At 40.9% G+C, this 23,745-nt stretch overlaps 1 protein-coding gene across 4 annotated transcripts in view; it reads right to left on the reverse strand.

Annotated features, from left to right (window-relative positions):
• The window catches only part of LOC114667466 (collagen alpha-1(XI) chain-like), a 377,917-nt gene that overhangs the window by 198,363 nt on the left and 155,809 nt on the right, over positions 1-23,745 (reverse strand). For all 4 annotated transcript variants that reach the window (XM_051920865.1, XM_051920864.1, XM_051920867.1 and 1 more), the window contains 4 exons: positions 13,879-13,953; positions 6,079-6,162; positions 5,198-5,254; positions 2,382-2,435 (listed from right to left, as the gene is read on the reverse strand). In XM_051920865.1, coding sequence (XP_051776825.1) covers positions 2,382-2,435; positions 5,198-5,254; positions 6,079-6,162; positions 13,879-13,953 — 270 coding nt within the window. The remainder of the gene's footprint in view (positions 1-2,381; positions 2,436-5,197; positions 5,255-6,078; positions 6,163-13,878; positions 13,954-23,745) is intronic.

Genomic DNA, 23,745 nt, shown 5'->3' on the forward strand with positions numbered 1-23,745 from the left:
TTTATTTATTTTTTGATGCATTTTTCGGTATACGGGGTGGCCGTCCCCAAACCTTTTCGAGTCTCCTGCTCTATGTAATTACGCCATTTCGAGGTCGCTAAATCTGGTTTTGCCATTGTTTCTGTTACATGATGTTAACCTCCTTAGCGTTATATTTTTTCTCAAAAAAAAAAAACATGTTCAAAAGTGTTGCATTTTTTGGCTTGAAAAATGACACAGTTATTAACCCTTTGCAGTCGTATTTAATTTTCAACATCACGCTACATTAGTCGTAATTAATTATTGAAAAAACGCCAATAATTACAGCAGTTATTTTTTTCAAGCACGTAGGAATAACACAGGCCACTTTTCTCGACCAGGCGACTGTGCAAATCGGTCAGAAACTTGCAGGGCCACCAGCGGTGGCCTGACGACCTATAGCGCACTTTTTACTAAGGCCAGTTTTCTGGCCTAACGACCGCAAAGGGTTAAATCTGATCTCTCTACTGGAAAACGTGCAAAATACTAAAAGTACAAATTCGGAAGTGTACAAAGTATAATAATGATACAAATAATAATAATAATAAAAATAATGCTAATACTGCATATAGTGTCAGAATGTGTTGTTTGCTTGGCGTATCTTGATGCACGGTGAAATACGCAATCCAGTGTCACAGCTGGGACAATACTAGCGTGATTCCTTTCCAGACTGACCAGCTTTAGAACAGCACACTGCACGTGTGTGAGTGACACGAGTGTCACCTTCGGAGGATCCATCAGAATCGCTTTTGATTTCGCTGTCTGTTTCAGTTTCGCTGCCTGAGGAGAGATTCACTTGGTCGTCACAGTCAACAGCGCGCAACTCCATGGCTGCTGAAAAACGTTTCTCATGTGGCGCGTCTGGACCGTTGCCTGGGTAACACTTGGGCCTGTCGCTCACAGCCTATACTGTCGCCTGAGTAACGCTGTTGCCGCTTTTATAGCCTGCGTAATCCTCAGGTCTAAACGCTTACATGAGACACAAGTGACAGTGGGGACTAACACTTTTAACACTGTTTTTACAGCATGAGTGACGATCGGGTCTAATGCTAAGGAGGTTAAATTATTTTTTGCGACTTATTATAATGCCGTTTTTCAGTTTCTAGGGCATAGCCATTTTCTGCTGGCGTGTGTGTACTGGTAGCTGTACGGATGCAATGAAGTAACATCAGGGGCTGTGCGCCACATATTGTTATGTATAAAAGACATTTAATACAGTATATGAATCATTAGAGTTCCTGGTTAAACTTTAGTTATAAACTTTGCTTTAAATTTAGTGTTTTTATTTTTTGGTTACCAATTGGCTCTATTTTTATAACTGTTATGGGGTGGACAAAAGATTTTTATGAATTTTTAATTCTTGAAGGACCTTAGGCTGTCTTTGATTCCCATTGTTCTCCTTTTACTGTTTTACTTTCCCTTGTGGCATGCCTTTTTGTTCTTCAGCACAACATTATGAATTTAAGTAGCTCCAGGGGAGGTGCTCAAGCTGCCACATCAGCATCGGGGGGCCCACCCCTCTAGGTTCAACATATAAAACACAAGGCGCATAAAGGAAAAGGCTCAAATACATAAATAACATAATACATAGCATGAGAAAAAACATGATACATATCATCAATGTAGTAAAACCTGGTGTATCTTATATATAAACGTCCACTCGTGCAAGAGTGTGTGTTTATCTGTCCGGCCTGGAAGTGCAAAGCTACAGCATGAAGCTCAAATAGCCGACAAGGCGGCCCCAAGTTAATGAGTCGGAAGAAAAAAGAAATACAAGGCTACAGCATGAAGCTGAAAGAAAGCGACTCCGTCACCAAAGTGAAATCACACAGGAAAGAGAAGCGAGAGAGAAACTCGCTTAGCCGCTGACAGACAGGGGGGGGCGAGCACGTCCACAAAGTCAAACCGCCGACTCTGCATTTCAATTTTTTTACTGATGATTTCATTAGTTTCTAGGAGCCTGGTTTTTTACAGCACGGGCTTACACAGCTAGTAAGATATAAAAGAATGAAACACTGTGATGCACGTCTTTAGCAAAGGTATCTTGGAACTGAAATTTGTGCCAGTGGAGTGATAGGTGCCCATACCAGCTGGCTCAACACAACACACTACAATGCTGCACTTTACGTCATCTGCAGTGGCTTGGTAGCACATTCGGGTAACCCTGGCAGAACACAGCCGCAGTGACCCCGACACGACAGGAGCAAAGTCTGGACCAGGACTTGTGCTGCCTACTCTGTCAAGTCTACCTGTTGACGCCTCCCTTCTGAATTTTGTGAAGAGGGCTAATTAATGTGAACTCAGTGCCTTCATTTTAAATAAATAATTTACACCAATGTCAACTCATACTGTATACCACTTACCGGTGCTCCTGCGTCACCTGATTCTCCTTTACCACCTGGACTACCGGAAAGCCCCTGAAAATTAAAACAAAATCAATAATCAAATGGAGGACTACACAACAGGTCAGTCAGTCAGTGTGGCCATCTATCTATCTATCTATCTATCTATCTATCTATCTATCTATCTATCTATCTATCTATCTATCTATCTATCTATCTATCTATCTATCTATCTATCTATCTATCTATCTATTCTACCTAATACACTAAGATTAATATCTATCTATCTATCCTATCCTACCTACTACACTAAAATTAATATCTATCTATCTATCTATCTATCTATCTATCTATCTATCTATCTATCTATCTATCTATCTATCTATCTATCTATCTATCTATCTATCTATCTATCCTACCTACTACACTAAAATTAATATCTATCTATCTATCTATCTATCTATCTATCTATCTATCTATCTATCTATCTATCTATCTATCTATCTATCTATCTATCCTATCCTACCTACTACACTAAAATTAATATCTATCTATCTATCTCTCTATCTATCTATCTATCTATCTATCTATCTATACATAAATTAATATCTATCTATCTATCTATCTATCTATCTATCTATCTATCTATCTATCTATCTATCTATCTATCTATCTATCTATCTGTCTGTGCGTCCGTCCGTCTGTCCGTCTATCTATCTAATCTACTATCTAATCTATCTATCTATTTATCTCATCCTGCCCACTATACTAAAATTAATATCTATCTATCTATCTATCTATCTATCTATCTATCTATCTATCTATCTATCTATCTATCTATCTATCTATCTATCTATCTATCATATATAGTGCCTTTCATATCTATCTATCTATCGTATATAGTGCCTTTCATATCTATCTATCTATCTATCTATCTATCTATCTATCTATCTATCTATCTATCTATCTATCTATCTATCTATCTATCTATCATATATAGTGCCTTTCATATCTATCTATCTATCGTATATAGTGCCTTTCATATCTATCTATCTATCTATCTATCTATCTATCTATCTATCTATCTATCTATCTATCTATCTATCTATCTATCTATCTATCTATCTATCTATCATATATAGTGCCTTTCATATCTATCTATCTATCGTATATAGTGCCTTTCATATCTATCTATCTATCTATCTATCTATCTATCTATCTATCTATCTATCTATCTATCTATCTATCTATCTATCTATCTATCATATATAGTGCCTTTCATATCTATCTATCTATCGTATATAGTGCCTTTCATATCTATCTATCTATCTATCTATCTATCTATCTATCTATCTATCTATCTATCTATCTATCTATCTATCTATCTATCTATTGTATATAGTGCCTTTCCTATCTATCTATCTATCTATCTATCTATCTATCTATCTATCTATCTATCTATCTATCTATCTATCTATCTATCTATCTATCTATCTATCTATCTATCTATCTATCTATTATGAGTACCATAGTGATACTGGTTGCTTGCCTACAGGTGGTACAAAATGCCTCTGCTCAATTTGTAACTGGTTACAAGCAAGCATGAACACGTTACCCCAATTTTGGCTTCCCTTCACTGGCTTCCAGTTTGTTCTCGAATCCATTTTAAGATCCTTGTATTTATTTTTAAATCCTTTAATGGTTGTGCCCCATTTTATCTGTTGTAACTGCTGAACCCTTATGTACCGTCTCGTTCTGTCAGGTCAGCAGACCTGATGCTTTTATGTGTTCCTAAGACACGATGCAAACTCCGAGGTGATTGGGCTTTTTCAGTTGCAGCTCCAAAGCTCTGGAACGATTTGCCATTGCATGTTAGGCAGGCTCCTTTACTTGCTGTCTTTAAATCCTATTTACAAACACACTTTTACTCCCTGGCCTTTAACCCAGTATGAAATTTGTCTCTCTGTGTACTTTTTATTATGACTTTCTTCAGCTCTTATGTGTTTATGTGTTTCTGTTTCTTTTACCCTTTGGTTATTGTGTGTCTGATATGTTGGGCTTTATAGTACAGCACTTTGCTCAGCCTTGATGTTGTTTTTAAAGTGCTTTATAAATTAATAAAATAGCAGTTGGAATGTCATCCTGAAGAGGATGGAAGAAGAATTCTTGCCTGGTCAGGATGCCATTCTAAAGGAAAATGGACAGAAGGGCTTTCCAGCTGGGAGGAAACAGAAACCCTTACCCAACCAGGAGGCCAATATAATGGAAGGACTGGGAGAGAAAACAAGGTTTAGATCCTTTATCCCCTGTTACACTAGATGGCAGTATTACTGGGTTAGGATTCCCATATGCACACCTGCAAGGCCTGCTGGGACCTGTAGTCCTCTGGGGGAAGCCTTGTTGGGTTACATAGGGACTTTCACAGGGAGCTGCTGGGATTAGTCATCTCTAATTGCAGGGACTTCTTTTTGACCTGTACAAGCTTTGAATCACAATGTACTGACCGATGGGGGCAGCACATGTAAGGCACAAGGGTTTGTGTGAATTGTAAAAAGCACCACAGTGTATGCACACTGTATACTCAGATGCAGAGTTCCAGAATTGTAACACAGTTGGAAAGCTTAACTGGAAATTATTGAGGTTCTGGATATTCACTTGATGGGATGTCTGGGTTATGAAATGCAAGAAGAGCAAATGAAATAACAATTCTGTAAAGTAGGATGCTGATATGAGAGTGGAATTACAGAAATGTCCTGCCCAAAGATGTCTAAGTAATTCATGAAAAATGACTTTCTTTTTCATTTTAAAACATTTCAGCAGGGTAACAGGTGACTTACCAATGGTCCTGGCCGGCCCGTCAAGCCGACTGGTCCAGGTGGACCCTTCATGGCAAGCTGAAAGAAGAACATAAGAACATGCTGTAAGTCTCTCCAGAGGTGAGCATTCACACTGGTGTTAGAGTGAGGACCGACCAAGAGGCCACGTGACACAAAATTCCTTCCACTTGTCCTTGGTTTGCATGCCCAGCTGCTATTTTGATTCTATTTGATGAGTGTCACTCACTGTCCCTTCCCATCTAATGTGCTGCTGACATATTCAGAACTTACACTGGCTTCCATTTGTCTTTTCTTGTCTACCTGGGTCATATCTAGCCTTTTAATTTTTATCTTCTTACTGATTTTTTCTTTTTTTTTAAATAAAACACCAGCACTAAACACACAGAACATCCTAACCGAATAGCACCATTTTGATATCAGAGATCACCCCAAAGCAATGCATATGTCTGTCACACACATACAAATGAGAGGCAGTTGAAGGGCTCAAAAAAAGGTAATTCCATACCATGCCACAGGGTGGCAGAGTTCACTATTCCTTTCTCTTTTATCCCTGCAGACCAAAAACGAAAAATCCTGTCTGGAACTGAGGACGCCATTTCCAGTTCCAGGCCCGATGACGTCACTTCCAACTCAGATGACACCACTTCTGGTCCCAAGCCTGCTGACATCACTTCTGGTTCTGGGCCTGATGACGTCACGTCCCCTGACCGACCTTAAAAACTGACATAATTCTCCTGTTTTTCAGTTCTGTACTGGACTCTTGTCTGTAAAGACCTTCAATTCCTACTTTTTCCATTTTTTCAGCCAAACTTCAAGTATATGGGGAGGCTGCCCCAAATCTTTTTGTGGTGTCAAGGTGTTTCATTTCACAGTGCCCTTACCTTGGTCTGCTGCAGAATGGCCTGAGCTTGGGCCTCCTGAGCTGAAATAATGGGACCTTTGTCACTATCACCTCCAAACTGGAACTGAGGAGATAAAGTGAGAGATTATAATAATAATAATAATAATAATAATAATAATAAATAAATTAATGGCTTAAGAGTCCACAGAGCACACAGACAAAAAAGTGTACGTAAAATATTTATAGAGTTCATTTTGATTTAATTAAACCAATTCAGGGATCCTCTTTGGGTGCTGTCCCAAAGCATGACCTCTCCTATTCCTCCCGCAGCAGCAAGAAAACACCCATTGAGGGCACCTGACCCTGCCCCTTTCAGTTTCCTGCCCATAAATCACGGGGTTGATAGAAATAGGCATCAACAACAACAGATGGGGCAACCTGTGCAGTTCATCAAATGACCAAAAATATGAAACCCAAGTGGAGCTATTTTGTTTAGATTTCTTTTGTTGCCTCTGCACCATTGGGCCCCAACATTTCTTTACTTGAGACTTAGATAGATAGATAGATAGATAGATAGATAGATAGATAGATAGATAGATAGATAGATAGATAGATAGATAGATAGATAGATAGATAGATAGATAGATAGATCTATCTATCTATCTATCTATCTATCTATCTATCTATCTATCTATCTATCTATCTATCTATCTATCTTATATAGTGCCTTTTATATCTATCTTTCTATCATATATAGTGCTTTTCATATCTATCTATCTATATCTATCTATTCGATCACACTTTTACATTTTCTCTCTAGGTGGAGTGCAGTTAAATGCAGACAAGTGATTAGAGGCCTGCGGACTCAGAACACAACGTGTGCTCCCACACCTGAGCAGCGGAGTCCATCTGTTCTGACAAACAAGCAGCTGACTGTGAGAAGGTGGAAGTCCTTAGGCGTGCAGTTCTCTCAGCAGATGAGCACAGTCTCCCTGCCTAACCCCATTTGTTAAACAGCAAAAGGCGAATTCATTCATTGTGCCAGAACAGCACAGGTGTTACATGTGACCCTAAACCGGACGTCTTGGCTCCCGCCATTTCTCTCTCCCTCCTGGCTTTGCCTGCACCCTTTTGTTAACATTCGGTTCACTGCGCAGCTTCAACATTCTACTTAAATGCGTTTGTTTTCTTGTTTTTTTTTGTATCCCGAGGTAGTGACTGCTGCTGTCTCCATGTTAAACACAAATAAGTGTTTTTCTTTATTGATAGATTTAGTTTTGGGGTCACTTGTTTGTCATCCCATGCAGATAAAGTGAATGAGAACACATTTGCTTGGAGGGCCTGTGACTTTGAGAGGCTGTCGAGAAGCCCCGAGGAGGTGAGCTCACAGGGGGTCATCCTTGTAGTAGTGTAGTCTCAGTAGAAACTCCCATTAAACTCAATCACTGACCTCAATTAACCCGTCTTGAAAGCAGGGCTAACAGGGAGACATTTTATCAGTAAAATAACTATAGAACAAAGAAAAAAAACTGCATCACACAACCACCAGAAGGGAATAACGTGAAGAATCCCTTTCTCTTAGAATATACGGTGACACAGTGGTACTAAAGAGACCAGGGCTCACATCCTGTGTGGAGTTTGCATGATCTCCCTGTGTCTATGTGCCCCCCCCCCATTCCCCCCCCCCCCCCCCACCACCACCACCAGAGTCCAAATTGGCAACACTAAATTGCCCCTAGTGTGTCTGTTTGGTGTGTGTGTTTGGGGTGTGTGTGTGTGTGTGGCGCCCTGTCCAGGGTTTTCCTGCCTTGCGCCCTGTGCTAGCTGGGATAGGCTCCAGCACCCCCCATGACCTTCATCTGGATTAAGCCGGTTAGAAACACAACATGACATGACTTTAAAACATACGGTTTCAGTAATAAGACAATCGGGTTTTTCAAATTTATTACATCACTGCTTTCAGGTCATTAGTGTAATGTTTGTGATTACTATAAATATTTCAAAAGATAAAGTGCTTAGGTGTCAGTTAGCTTTTGTTATTTAAGATAAACACAAAGCTAATTTTAACTAACTGCTAACTGTTAATTCTCTCAAGCATTGCTGAATGTTATGAAACTTTAATGCAATGCAATTTCAGGAAGACTAAATAATGAATGTGTAAGCAGGCTGTAACCAAGAGGGCAAGATGGCTGGAGACGGGGGAGCAGAAATGGGCCGTCTGTGCTACCCGCACGTATCACTAAGGGGAGCCTTTGGATACGTAGGGAGAGTAACTAAATACTTAAAGAAGCTCAAATTTTATTTTGGGGTAGATGGTCCCTTTTGGGTGGGCACTGCCCAACACCCCCAATCACTCTCATGCCAGGCAGTAGTGACTCACCTCACAAATAACCTGCTTGTTGATTAGCATGTGCAAGTATGAATTCCACTGAACTCTGTACACTTGAAATTAGGGACCTAATAAACCTATAAACTGGCACCCTAATGTTGAAAACATGAAACTCCAATGCCAGAGGCAAAGAAAATAAAGGAAAGGCCAATGCAGATGAGTAGTGATAGGCAGTACAGTATTGTATAGTCTTGCAAAATTGCCCCTAAAATTCATTTTGCTGTCGATTTTGCAATGGTGAAGCAAAAAAATTATTAAAACCAGCTTTCTGGGTGGAACGCAAGGAAATCTTGCTGTCTAAAGTTGTTGTCACATTAGGTAATTTTTAGATGTAGCCTTCGTACACGTCATCTTAGGCACTTGGAAGTAGTCAGTGGTGCACTTCTGTGAAGCCAGTCGTCTAACGCTGATGTCAATTTAGACGACTTTTCCAACAGCTGTCAGTCTAGTGCTTCCGTTAAGCAGACAGCCTAAAGCTGATGTCACATTAGACGACTTTTACTGCGATTTTCAGTCATGTCCTTCATTTACATTATCTTAGGCAGTTGGAAGTAGTCAGCGGTGCACTCCCATGAAGCCAATCATCTAACACTGATGTCAACTTAAACGACTTTTCTGCCGATTTTCAGTGTAGTGCTTCCGTGAAGCTGATCATCTAAAGCTGTGTCACATTAGACGACTTTTTCAGCGATCTTCAGTCTAGTGCTTCCAAGAAGTAGATCGTTTAAAGCCGATGACAATTTAAAGGACTTTTCTGGCAATTTTCAGTCATAGCCTTCATTTACATAATCTTAGGCAGTTGGAAGTAGTCAGCAGTACACTTCCGTGAAGCCGATCATCTAAAATCGATGTCACATTAAATGACTTTTCCGAAAGTTTTCAGTCTAGTGCTTCCAGGAAGCAGATATTCTAAAGCTGTTGTCACATTAGATGACTTTTTCAGTGATTTTCAGTTGTACCCTTCATTTACATTATCTTAGGCAGCTGAGGGTAGCTGACAGGGCGTAAATCTTTTTTTTTTTTGCTAATTCAGTTTCACACTATCCTCTTTGCTCATCACTACTAATGATTGTCTAAAGCTGCGTCACATTAGTTGATTTTTCCAGCGATTTTCAGTCTAGTGCTTCCGTGAAGCTGATCATCCAAAGCTGTGTCATATTAAATGACATTTTTAGCGATTTTCGGTCATAGCCTTCATTTACATAATTTTAGGCTGTTGGAAGTAGTCAGCGGTGCACTTCCGTAAAGTCAATCGTCTAAAGCTGATGTCACATTAGAAGACTTTTCCGGGCAATTTTCAGTCTAGTGCTTCCGTGAAGCCGATCATCTACAGCCGATGTCAATTTCAACAACTTTCTGGTGATTTTCAGTATAGTGCTTCCGTGAAGCAGATCATGCAAAGCTGTGTCACATTAGACGACTTTTTCAGCAATTTTCAGTCATAGCCTTCATTTACATTATCTTAGGTAGTTGGAAGTAGTCAGCGGTGCACTTCCATGAAGCCAATCATCTAACGCTGATGTCAATTTAGACGACTTTTCTGGCAATTTTCAGTCTAGTGCGTCCATGAAACTGATCATCTAAAGCTATGTCACATTAGACAACTTTTTCAGCGATTTTCAGTCTAGTGCTTCCCAGAAGCAGATCATTTAAAGCCGATGTCAATTTAAAGGACTTTTCTGGCAATTTTCAGTCATAGCCTTCATTTATATCTTAGGGAGCTGGAAGTAGTCAGCGGTGTGCTTCCATGAAGCCGATCGTCTAACGCTGATGTCATATTAGATGACTTTTTCAGCGATTTTTGGTCATAGCCTTCATTTACATAATCTTAAGCAGTTGGAAGTAGTCAGCAGTACACTTCCGTGAAGCCGATCGTCTAAAGTCGATGTCACATTAAATGACTTTTCCGACAGTTTTCAGTCTAGTGCTTCCATGAAGCAGACAGTCTAAAGCTGATGTCACATTAGACGACTTTTTCAGTGATTTTTGGTCATAGCCTTCATATACATTATCTTAGGCAGTTGGAAGTAGTCAGCAGTACACTTCCATGAAGCCGATCGTCTAAAGTCGATGTCACATTAAATGACTTTTCCGACAGTTTTCAGTCTAGTGCTTCCATGAAGCAGACAGTCTAAAGCTGATGTCACATTAGACGACTTTTTCAGCGATTTTTGGTCATAGCCTTCATATACATTATCTTAGGCAGTTGGAAGTAGTCAGCAGTACACTTCCATGAAGCCGATCGTCTAAAGTCAATGTCACATTAAATGACTTTTCCGAAAGTTTTCAGTCTAGTGCTTCCAGGAAGCAGATATTCTAAAGCTGTTGTCACATTAGACGACTTTTTCAGTGATTTTCAGTTGTACCCTTCATTTACATTATCTTAGGCAGCTGAGGGTAGCTGACAGGGCGTAAATCTTTTTTTTTTTTGCTAATTCAGTTTCACACTATCCTCTTTGCTCATCACTACTAATGATTGTCTAAAGCTGCGTCACATTAGTTGATTTTTCCAGCGATTTTCAGTCTAGTGCTTCCGTGAAGCTGATCATCCAAAGCTGTGTCATATTAAATGACATTTTTAGCGATTTTCGGTCATAGCCTTCATTTACATAATTTTAGGCTGTTGGAAGTAGTCAGCGGTGCACTTCCGTAAAGTCAATCGTCTAAAGCTGATGTCACATTAGAAGACTTTTCCGGGCAATTTTCAGTCTAGTGCTTCCGTGAAGCCGATCATCTACAGCCGATGTCAATTTCAACAACTTTCTGGTGATTTTCAGTATAGTGCTTCCGTGAAGCAGATCATGCAAAGCTGTGTCACATTAGACGACTTTTTCAGCAATTTTCAGTCATAGCCTTCATTTACATTATCTTAGGTAGTTGGAAGTAGTCAGCGGTGCACTTCCATGAAGCCAATCATCTAACGCTGATGTCAATTTAGACGACTTTTCTGGCAATTTTCAGTCTAGTGCGTCCATGAAACTGATCATCTAAAGCTATGTCACATTAGACAACTTTTTCAGCGATTTTCAGTCTAGTGCTTCCCAGAAGCAGATCATTTAAAGCCGATGTCAATTTAAAGGACTTTTCTGGCAATTTTCAGTCATAGCCTTCATTTATATCTTAGGGAGCTGGAAGTAGTCAGCGGTGTGCTTCCATGAAGCCGATCGTCTAACGCTGATGTCATATTAGATGACTTTTTCAGCGATTTTTGGTCATAGCCTTCATTTACATAATCTTAAGCAGTTGGAAGTAGTCAGCAGTACACTTCCGTGAAGCCGATCGTCTAAAGTCGATGTCACATTAAATGACTTTTCCGACAGTTTTTCAGTCTAGTGCTTCCATGAAGCAGACAGTCTAAAGCTGATGTCACATTAGACGACTTTTTCAGTGATTTTTGGTCATAGCCTTCATATACATTATCTTAGGCAGTTGGAAGTAGTCAGCAGTACACTTCCATGAAGCCGATCGTCTAAAGTCGATGTCACATTAAATGACTTTTCCGACAGTTTTCAGTCTAGTGCTTCCATGAAGCAGACAGTCTAAAGCTGATGTCACATTAGACGACTTTTTCAGCGATTTTTGGTCATAGCCTTCATATACATTATCTTAGGCAGTTGGAAGTAGTCAGCAGTACACTTCCATGAAGCCGATCGTCTAAAGTCAATGTCACATTAAATGACTTTTCCGACAGTTTTCAGTCTAGTGCTTCCATGAAGCAGACAGTCTAAAGCTGATGTCACATTAGACGACTTTTTCAGCGATTTTTGGTCATAGCCTTCATATACATTATCTTAGGCAGTTGGAAGTAGTCAGCAGTACACTTCCATGAAGCCGATCGTCTAAAGTCAATGTCACATTAAATGACTTTTCCGACAGTTTTCAGTCTAGTGCTTCCATGAAGCAGACAGTCTAAAGCTGATGTCACATTAGACGACTTTTTCAGCGATTTTTGGTCATAGCCTTCATATACATTATCTTAGGCAGTTGGAAGTAGTCAGCAGTACACTTCCATGAAGCCAATCGTCTAAAGTCGATGTCACATTAAATGACTTTTCCGACAGCTTTCAGTCTAGTGCTTCTGTGAAGTAGATATTCTAAAGCTGATGTCACATTAGACGACTTATTCAGCTATTTTCGGCCATACCCTTCATTTACATTATCTTAGGCAGTTGGGGAAGCTGACAGGGCAGCTAATTCAGTTTCACGCAAAGCTCTTTGCTCATCACTACTAATGAGTCACTTTCTGCAGATTAAACAGTTATATCCTAAGCCGCTTGTCTAAAGCTGTGTCACATTAGATGACTTTTCCTGCAATTTTAAGTCATAGCTTTCATTGACATAATCTTAAGCAGTTTGAAGTAGTGAGTGGTGCGATTCCGTAAAGCCGATGGTCTAAAGTCGATGTCACATTCGATGACTTTTCCAGCAGTTCTCAGTCATACCCTTAGTCATGGGAGGAGTTGACAGGGCATTTGCCTAATTCAGTTTCACTCAAACCTCTTTGCTCGTCACTACTAATGAGTCACTTTGCACAGATTAAACAGTTGTATCCTACAGTGTTCACTGTTGAAGGTACCTCATGTCAATAAATATACCAAGTTTTTTTTTTTTTTTTGGCTTGTACCACCACTGATGATCAGCAGAGGGCACTCCCTTACTAAATTAGTAAAAACAAGAGAAGACACCCATTATTAATGGAAATTCCCTTTCAAAAATGTATCATTGTCTTCTTATTTTTCTGAATTCACCTAAAAATTGAACACAAAAAAAAATAATAAATTGATAGGGGTTATGGTGGAGTCTCTATATGGTACATGTGGGGACCTCTGGGATACTGAGGAGGCCAGTCTGCTTGGGTGTCACTCGTTTCAGCCTGTGGTGGAGGAAGAACTGAAGTACTTCTAGAGGGAGCCCTTTGTGGTCTCGAGGCGTCTACTGTAGATGACATCTGGGACCACTTGAACCCACAAAGTAATCACTGGCCAGGACTTGAAAATCCCTTCTGGCCTTTGGGGTGGTGAGGTGAGTATTTGACAAGGCCTAGAATAGTAGCATATTGGTGGAAGCTGTACAGGAAGTGACAGTGTGACGTTGTTGGTTAGCGGACCACCCAATCCATGCAGTAGGCACAGGGTTAGGGCCTGAGTGGGTAGGCCCTGTGAGGCAGTCGATTGCTAATATTTTATTTCGTTGTTGTGTTTAACCTTCATAAACTCCTTATTATTTGGTTGTATTTCAGGGATGACCCACTACACCATACAACCACTTTACACAAAAAGACACTTGTTTTTTTTTTTTGCTGATATCTTCCTGCCTCCAAAACGATTGCCCACCTTGCAGTCTCAAGCACTTCCCATATCACTTGGTTTTCCTTACTTTACCTGTTAACTTCATTTTCTAACCGTATGCCAGCATGGAACTTGAAGAAATGACCTGCCTGTCTGCACTCACCGGTAACATCAGCAAGTTGCCTGGTGGTCCTGGTATCCCATCAGCCCCAGGAAGACCTGGCCGCCCAGCAGGTCCCTGTCAAAGAGAAAGACAGAAAGAGAGAAGGCGTGAGGCCAGCTGTCAGGATCCATTAAGAATGACCGCACGCAGGTACAAACATGCAGACAGGCACGTAATTGAGCACTGCAGGCAATCCGCGTTGCCATCACGAACAAATTTGACTCGGACTTCTTGCTTTTCTGTTTTGTTTTTTTTTTATTCTTAATACATTACTCACCTCTGATCAGCCCAAAACAAATTAAAAAGGTTTCCATACAGTCTTGGGATGAAACAAATCTGATGCATAATATTCAGGGCTGGCAGTCTTAATCTTTATGAATAATCCTGAGACAAAGCAGGCTTGATCCAGCGCTGCAAAGGTCACTGGACACCAGCAGAGATGTGACACACAAAGTAAAGCAAAATCAGGAGCTGTCCCTTCACTCAAAGACAGTTTTACAATTTATTCTCTTCTAAATTCTCTTTGGAGAATCGACTTTGTGTTGCTCACGGAGTCCCAAAGGCCCGTTTACCTGCATTGTGAGGGAGCGTCAGTTACGACACTACGGCCATGTGGTGCGATTACCCGAGGGAGATCGGCTCACAGGACGCTCATTGTCGGGGACCAGAGTGGCTGGACCAGGCCGAGGGGATGCCCACATAACACTTGGCTGCGGCAGATAGAGGGTCATTTCCTGGGGGTGGGACTGGACCGCGTGTCTGTGTGAGGGGATCTCGATCTATTTCGTCATGCTGTGGGTTCAGCAACGTGTGATGATGCGGGTCCACTCCAGACTCCCTGTTCACATTTGGGAGCCTCTCGAACCCAACACGGTCGATCGTTATGACTGAACTGAGCTGACTAATGGGGACAAATCTCAACTGGAGGCAGCAGCGTAGCGTGGGTGTCAGCCGCCCGGGGCGGAGGAAAATTCCGCCGCCCCCTTATTTATGTATGGTTCAAATTTTTACAAGATACAGTATTATTATTATTTATTGTGAAATTTTGCCGCCCCCTAAAAGTGCCGCCCGGGGCGGGCCGCCCCTGCTGCCCCCACTACGCTATGCCACTGACTGGAGGAAGGGGATGGTGGAAAAGTGCAATAGTGTTTTTACTGGACCACGTGTCTGCGTGGAGGGATCTCGATCTATTTTGTCATGCGGTGGGTTCGGCAATGTGTGAGAATGCGGGTTCACTCCAGACTCCCTCTTCACATTTGGGAGCCTCTCAAACCCAACACCGTCGATCGTTATGACTGAACTGAGCTGACTAATGGGGACAAATCTCACATGGAGGAAGGGGATGGTGGAAAAGTGCAATGGTGCTTTTATTAAAAGAATCAGAACGAACCAAAAACAGTGTCCACAGTGCAGTGCTTCAAAAACATCCATAAAAAACAAGTGAAGAGTGGGAGGATAAAAACCACCATAAATAAATCCATTAAAACTTGAGGTTAAAAGTGGAGTCTCGATCTCAGCCCACCTCCTTTTTCATCTCCCCAGCTCACCCATCACTCACGCAGCCGACGCAAACTCAGCAGCCACAAACTTCATTCTGCGATCCCCGTCTTTGGCTGCCTTCTATCTGACCGTCTGGGGGTCAGCTCTCCTCCCGTTTTCCTTCACGCACCCGCAGTCGTACCTTGGATCCATAGGGAGGTCATCCACCATGGTCGCCCCACTTGACACCATTATTCAGCCCCTCGAGCGCCAGCTCGTACTGCCCTTCTGTTCTAGGTGGCCAGATTGTCCCCCCAAGACTGCTCTTTAATCATCTTTCTACCTCTCAACAATTTCGTTCCATCTATTTCCTTTCTTTTTCCTCCCTCCACTCGCACTTGCGCTTCTCATCTTATACGTGGGGATGTGGCACAGGTGTGGCGATTAGCAGCCCCCGGCATCAATTATGAACATGGACGATTCCTCACCTGTGCACTTTAGTGACGAAACACCCGCACCGCATCGTGTCCTGGAGCCGCTCCAGCCACACTACCACACCCCACTCCTTAGGCCACGAGTGCGAAGATTATTTATTTGAAAAGCAATGAGCCATGGACCTCACCTTACTACAGCCTGCTCCCCAACCTGACCTGACCTGACCTAAATCCAACAAACGGTAGGACCAGGAGGTTCAGACAGGACTAGTCCAGAGGGTCGAGACTGGGACTTGAAAATGAGTTCATCAAGAACACCGGGGGGTTGGGGGGGGGGGGGGGGGGGGGGGGGGGGTTGGGGTTTACAGTTTGGAAACTTAAGGGTAAACTTCACACAGAGAACCAAAAACACATGGAATGAGTTACCAAGTAGTAATTTAGAGACCTTCAAAACTCAACTTGATGTTATTTTGGAAGGAATTAAGATGACAGGACTGGCAAGCTTTGAAAGTAGCCTGTTCTCATATCAATCTTTCTAATCTTCTATGTAAACATATATAATAAAACATATATAAAAAAACATATATAAAATATCTTGCATCACCCCAGTCCCAAAGCATCATGTCCAAGTGAACTGAATGACTTTCGGCCTGTTGCTCTGACATCACATGTGATGAAGACCATGGAGAGGCTGCTGCTTCACCACCTTAGGCCACAGGTTCAACACGCCCTTGACCCTCTGCAGTTTGCATATCAGGAGAAGGTGGGAGCAGAGGATGCCATCATCTATATGCTACACCGATCCCTCTCTCACTTAGACAGAGGCAGTGGTGCTGTAAGAATTATGTTTCTAGACTTCTCTAGCGCCTTCAACACAATCCAACCTCTGCTCCTTAGGGACAAGCTGATAGAGATGGGATTAGATTCATACCTAGTGGCATGGATCGTGGACTATCTTAAAGACAGACCTCAGTATGTGAGTCTCAGGAACTGAGTTTTCTGACATTGTGGTCAGCAACACAGGAGCACCACAGGGGACTGTACTTTCTCCGGTCCTGATCAGCCTATATACATCGGACTTCCAATACAACTCGGAGTCCTGCCACGTGCAAAAGTTCGCTGACGACACTGCTATCGTGGACTGCATCAGGAGTGGGCTGGAGGAGGAGTACAGGGACCTAATCAATGACGTTGTTAAATGGTGCGACTCAAACAACCTACAACTGAACACCAGCAAAACCAAGGAGCTGGTGGTGGATTTTAGGAGGCCCAGACCCCTCCTGGACCCCGTGATCATCAGAGGTGACTGTGTGCAGATGGTGCAGACCTATAAATACCTGGGAGTGCAGCTGGATGATAAATTAGACTGGACTGCCAATAGTGATGCTCTGTGCAAGAAAGGACAGAGCCGGTTATACTTCCTTAGAAGGCTGGCGTCCTTCAACATCTGCAATAAGATGCTGCAGATGTTCTATCAGACGGTTGTGGCGAGCGCCCTCTTCTACGCAGTGGTGTGCTGGGGAGGCAGCATTAAGAGGAAAGACGCCTCATGCCTGGACAAACTAGTGAGGAAGGCAGGCTCTATTGTTGGCATGGAGCTGGACAGTTTGACATTTGTGGCAGAGCGACGGGCGCTGAGCAGACTCCTGTCAATCATCGAGAATCCACTGCATCCACTAAACAGTATCATCTCCAGACAGAAGAGCAGCTTCAGCGACAGACTGCTGTCACTGTCCTGCTCCACTGACAGACTGAGGAGATCGATCCTCCACCAAACTATGCGACTCTTCAATTCCACCTGGGGGGGTAAATGTTAACATTCAACATTATACATAGTTATTGTCTGTTTTTCACCTGCATTATTATTATTATCAATCTTTAATTTAATATTATTTATTGTATCAGTATACTGCTGCTGGATAATGTGAATTTCCCATTGGGATTAATAAAGTATCTATCTATCTATCTATCTATCTATCTATCTATCTATCTATCTATCTATCTATCTATCTATCTATCTATCTATCTATCTATCTATCTATCTATCTATCTATCTATCTATCTATCTATCTAAACACGATGACGGCTAGAAGTCAAAGGTCATTCAACTGCTGGAGCCGCACAAGCTCATTGAACGAACCTGGAACGACTATCGCGGCTTTTTGTGGCCTTATTTTTATTAGTATCGTGCAAAAAAAAAAAATGAGGATCTTAGGTAGACCCCAACACTGTCATGCGCCATTACTTCCACAAGCATCACAAATCTTTGCCCGTATTATGTATTTACGTGTTTCATTGCTGTTTTGGAGATATCATGTGTCATATTTTTATGTATTTTCCATTATGTTCACTGTTATGTACTTTTCTTAGATGTGCCTCTGTTCCTTGTTCTTTGTGGGTGTGGCCATAGTGGGCGGGGTCACCCTGACATCACCACCCCTGAGCCGCCCTTCTGGCTGTTTAAGTCAGCTGAGAAGGCTCAGGAGCTGGAGATCATGTCATTCACCGTGGAGTTCTGGGAGTCTCCCTATTTACTAGTTTTTTTTTATTAATTTCTTGCTTGCTTTTTCTTAGACTCTGCCCATGGATTGCGTATTAGGACTTGTTTGCTGTGAGATCATTTTTTTCTTCACTATTTTTGCCAAATTATGTTACTAAATCTTTGATTCATAAAGACCCTTTGTTGACTGTTTCTTTTGTTTCTTGATCTGTCTCGGTGTCTTCTTCACAGAGGCTCTCAGGTTTTGTTCAAGAATCGTTGTTGGGTCCATTTCGTCTTTCTCTCTACATCCACTCCTTAGGTAATGTTATTTCTTCTCATGGCTTCTTTTACCACCTCTATGCTGAACACGCACAGATCTTCCCCTCATTTCCCTCTTACTGTCATGATTCACTTCAAATGTTTTTGTTTAGCGATGTCTTGAACCTCCATTTTGGGTCCTCAAATGCCGCCATTTTGATTACCGTTGTTAGTTCTGCTTCCCGTGTTTCTGTTGCCGTGGTCTTTGAAGTTGTAACCCACGATTAACGGAATGAAAGGATGGCTTTCAGTTCATTTCCTTATCTGATCTACAGATACCAAAGCCCACAATTACTTTGACTTGCATGTATGTTACTTTCACACTTGACTTTTTGCACTTGCCTTGCATGTTGCTTTCAGTTTTGACCCTTTTTGTTCATTCGACTTCGATCCCTGGTTCTCGTTTTGGGCTTTCTTACGTGTATCTGCCAGTCGGATTCTAAGGTTTTGTGTCAATGTGATGAGAGAACAATTAACAATCCGTAAGGCTTTTGCTCAGATCTCCAGCTATTGTTCTCTCTCTATGTCATCTCATCATGGATGAATGATCAGATCTCAAACCCTAACCCTTCAAAATTAGATTGGGCGCCTAATCTTAAAATGTAAAAAGCGCCTAATCTTAAAATTGTCCACTCTTTTTTACAGTTTTTAGAGTCCCTGATCTTAGCAGAACCCTTTTAAACCCTATTTTTAAATTGTAAACCCTTAGAGCACTAGTTAGTTTAGGTTTTTTAGAATAACCCTTTTTCACAGCTTTTACAGTACATACTTTATCTTATCTTGATCTTATTGATTTTGATATCTTATATTGAGTTTTAAATAAAATTAAATTTAACTGTCAGAATTATGCAAATTTGAGTAGTTATATATTTATGCAAATTTTGTACAGTCATTTTATAATAATTAATATGAAATGATTTTAGGAGATTTTTTAAGCAATTATTTGAGATGTTTTAGGGTATCTTTTTAAAAAAGCTGATTTATTCTTAGTAATAAGGTGTGAGGTGCGGAGATAAAGTAATATTTTACATCCATATTGACGTGTACCAATGCAAATAATGGAAATCTCTGTTACCCCTAACCTAACCTTATCTTAAACTTAACCTTTCAAAGTCTGATATCTTGTTCTTGCCCTCTGGTTCTCCTTTTTCGTATTTATCTCTGAGCATTGCCCGTGAACATCTCACTCTTTCATCACCAGTCATCTTCAGGAATCTGGAGTCACTCTGGACTCTACAGTTTCATTCATCGAACATATTTCTCCAAAAACCCAAACCCATTGTTTCTTTCTTCTTGATATTCAATAGTTCATTCCTCACTAATCATGTCATCGAGGAGCAGAACTATTCAGAGAAACCGCAGGTCAAGACAAAGAGCTTTGAGCTGGAGAATTGCAATTCAGTTCAGGCACTGGTCCCCTCTCGGCTGGATTATTGCCACTCTCTCCTGGTGCAGCTTCCTTCAACTGCTATCAGGCCTCTCCAGCTCCCCCAGACTGCCTCTACCTGACTGGTGTTCTCGGCTCCTCGTTTCACTCCTTTGGTCTCCACACTGAATTTCGAGTTGTTGCAATTCTCCAGCTCAGAACTCTTGTCTTGACTTTCAGTTCTCTGAATGGTTCTGCTCCTCAATGTCTCTGGTCTTTGATGTCTCCAAAAGTTTGTAAGAGTTGAATTTGAACCCTGGTCCAATGTGGACATGGCATGTGTCTGAGTCTCCTCTCCTTCTGAGCTTATGCTTAAAAGCTAATGCTGTTATTTTATTATCCAACCATCCATTTTCCAACCTGCTGAATCCGAACACAGGGTCATGGGGGTCTGCTGGTGCCAATCCCAGCCAACACAGGACACAAGGCAGGAACCAATCCCGGGCAGGGTGCCAACCCACCTTAGGTTATTTTATTATTCACTATGATAAATGCATTTCTTGTTATTTTATATAACCCTTTAAGAGAAAATGTTATATTTTATGGCATAACCATTCTTCTATAGTACTAAGTTCCCTGTTTTTGTACCCAGTTGGATCATAAAAAAATTAGACCATTGTCCTAATTTTGAAAACCAGGATAGGCCTGCAGAAAATCACACGTCTCATAAAATAAGAAAAAAAATAATACATTTAAAAATTCACGTACACCGTAAGCTAACAGGACTATCAATCAAATTGTGGTCATTTAAGGTATCAACGTTTGCCATGTCTGGGTGTAGCCAATCATGTTAAAAGTTTTCTGATTACGTAATGAATTCTTTTTTGATTAGTGACCTAATCAATGAATTGTATAGCTAGAACGCAGGGGACACTTTTTTCTTTGTAACTAGGGGGCTCTCCCCCCTGCTCGCCTCACTCGCCAACCACCGGGCGGGCACTACACGCTACGCACTTTGTGGCTCTGCAGCTCGCATATGGGGAAGCAGATGTACAATTTAAACAGATTGTTATTTTGCATGGAAATTGTTACCAATGCATAATAGAACTAACTATTTTACATTGCAGCGAGTAATTCACCATAGTAAAAAATAGTAAAACGTAATAAATTGAAAGAAAATTATGTTTCATGTTGCATTAGAGATATTCATTGCGTTATACGTTTTCATTCTGTTTGGCTTTGAAATTAACACATAAATACTTTTTAAACTTACACTTTTACTGTAAAACTTCAGTAAAAACGATATTTGGAATTAACTTTTTATCAATATCGCATAGAATTTTGATTCCGTGTTTGGACTTTCATCGTAACACCGCAACATATAACTGCCCGGGAGTGAATTTCGTTTCTTTCTCTGTAATAAATAAACCGACTTTTTTGAATGTTTGTCCCTGTGATTTGTTAATTGTCAGAGCAAAAGTTATTCTAACGGGAAACTGTAAACATTTAAATACGAATGGCATATCGAGATCTCCTTTGGTGTCTGATGTTATCCCCTGAAGATGTACTACATTACTTTTCTTGTCGCCTGTCAAAATTTTACATGTCAGAATTGTTCGACCAATTTAGTGAATACAACTAATCTTGTCCTATTGCATAGCCCATCTCTCTGACATAAATTACGCAAAAACATTACGATACATCCTTCTTTCTACAGTAATCCGGCCGGTGGAAGACCGGATGGTGTTAACGGTTGTAGATATTCTTCATGATATTGTAAGTTGATGTTTTCATCTTCCGCACCATCACCACCAACTGTTTCAGCACAGTCTATTGATACGAATTTAACCAATTTGCCGTGTAAACGACAGACATTTTTCATGTTAATTCGTTTGACTTCATCGTTTTCTGGTGCTAGAATTGCCCGTGTACTCATTTCTTCTGTTGATAACCATTCGGGATGAAATTCTTCAATAAGATTTGGACATAGTAAGTCTTCTTTTATTGGGAACTTAAAGTGAGGAAAACGAAAAAATGTATAAGAGGTGAGAGCGCAGGAACTGTGTCTGACAAAAGCATTCACACGAATGAGAGGTGAGAGGACCGTGTGCGTGGGCCGTTAACCGGAAACGGTTGAGAGGATGGCGGGACCCCCTCTACCAACATGAGAAAAATCTCTTGGCAATAGTCTCGTCTCAAGATTTTCTTTTATAATAGAGAGACATGTTGCTAATAAGATAGGCACTTGCTGCCTCTTGCGAGATTTAGATAAAGAATAATGATTGACGCTTTCTCCTGCCTGTGTTTTACTGCTTAAATCCGGGCATTCCAGTGAGGGGGGTATCTGTATTTAAAATTTTCTTTTAAGAACTTTGCCTCTGCTTGTCTTGGTGATGTGACCACCCCTCCTTTAACCAGATATTCCAAGACTGGGCAGCGCTTCTCCATTCTTGCTCCAAAACTGTGCAGTGAGCTCCAGTTTTTTTATCTGAATTATACCAAGTGTATGCATCGTGTTTGAAAATGCAGTTTTTCACTAAACATCTCAGAAATGTTAAGCTTCCCTCCTACAAGATAGCTGCTGTTACACTGACAACGAGTTTAGGATATAAAGTTTTGTGTTTGTCTCGTTGTGAGCATAACCATATAGTGGTAATTTTTATCTTTTTCTTTGTTGTCTGCACTTTCTAATAATTCTTCTATGTCTTAACGTCCTTTGTAAGTCATCTTGACAAAGGTGTCTCCTAAAAAAACACTAATGATAATCGTGTTTTGTCGACAAGCCAGGGGTTGATGGTTATCCTCTCTGTTGTAGGGCTTTTTGCTAGAATGGTGAACATTTTGTGTTTTTTGCCTGCTCCTTATTTTTAGGGCCTGCTCCAGGTGAAGTCACAAGGTGGTATTCAGGGTCTGGATGAGTCAAGGTGAGGTTAGTAAAGAACCTGGCTTGCTTCTTAGCTTATATTTGGAGTACTTACCTACACTTTACCTTTTGAAGACTTCATTTCATGACAGCCGGATTGTTTATTTATCTTTTTCTTTAATTTAACAGAAATTTTTGATGTAACTTCAGAGGTGTTATTATATTATCAAGCGTATTAAATGGAAGCCTGAACCCAAAAGCTTATGACCCAACTAGGCCTAATGAAACTGGCAACTTTGAAACCAGAAACTGAAATGAGTCCCTCTGTTTTCATTCTCAGGGGAGTAGAAACACAGGCAGACGTGGTGACAGATTCTGGGCCCAGCTGTGCTCTGCACCATCGCTGAGTTCATTAGTTAAGAGGATGGCAGGATGGCAAGATGGCTGGAGGAAAATAAAACTCAGCTAATAAGGCACTTTCATTTTTTTAGCCACTTGACCAATCTTTTTCAATTTCTGGTACATCTCTCCTGTTAGGGCTTTATTGATCTCTTCCAAGAACAGTTACTTGCTTCCTGGCCATTGTAAGAAAAGAAAAAAGGCAGCATGTGCTGCTGTACTCAATGGGAAGAGCAGACAGGACTGCGGTGAAATATTAGGAATACAAATGGAAAAATAAAACTGTGGAAAAGAAAAGGGCATGTTGCATATTAAAAATACTTTTTAAACCCAGTTTGGGGGTTTGACGTGTTCCCTAGTGGTTACAATATATATACTGTATGAAAATTATATACATGTAAATACTGGTTACAATATATATACAGTATGAAAATTATATACATGTAAATACTGGTTACAGTATGTGTATATATATTTATATTGTCAACGGTGGGGGGGGGAATGCCCTGGAGGACCGGAGGAGAGC

Source organism: Erpetoichthys calabaricus, chromosome 17, assembly GCF_900747795.2.
Source record: "Erpetoichthys calabaricus chromosome 17, fErpCal1.3, whole genome shotgun sequence".
Taxonomy (NCBI): domain Eukaryota; kingdom Metazoa; phylum Chordata; class Cladistia; order Polypteriformes; family Polypteridae; genus Erpetoichthys; species Erpetoichthys calabaricus.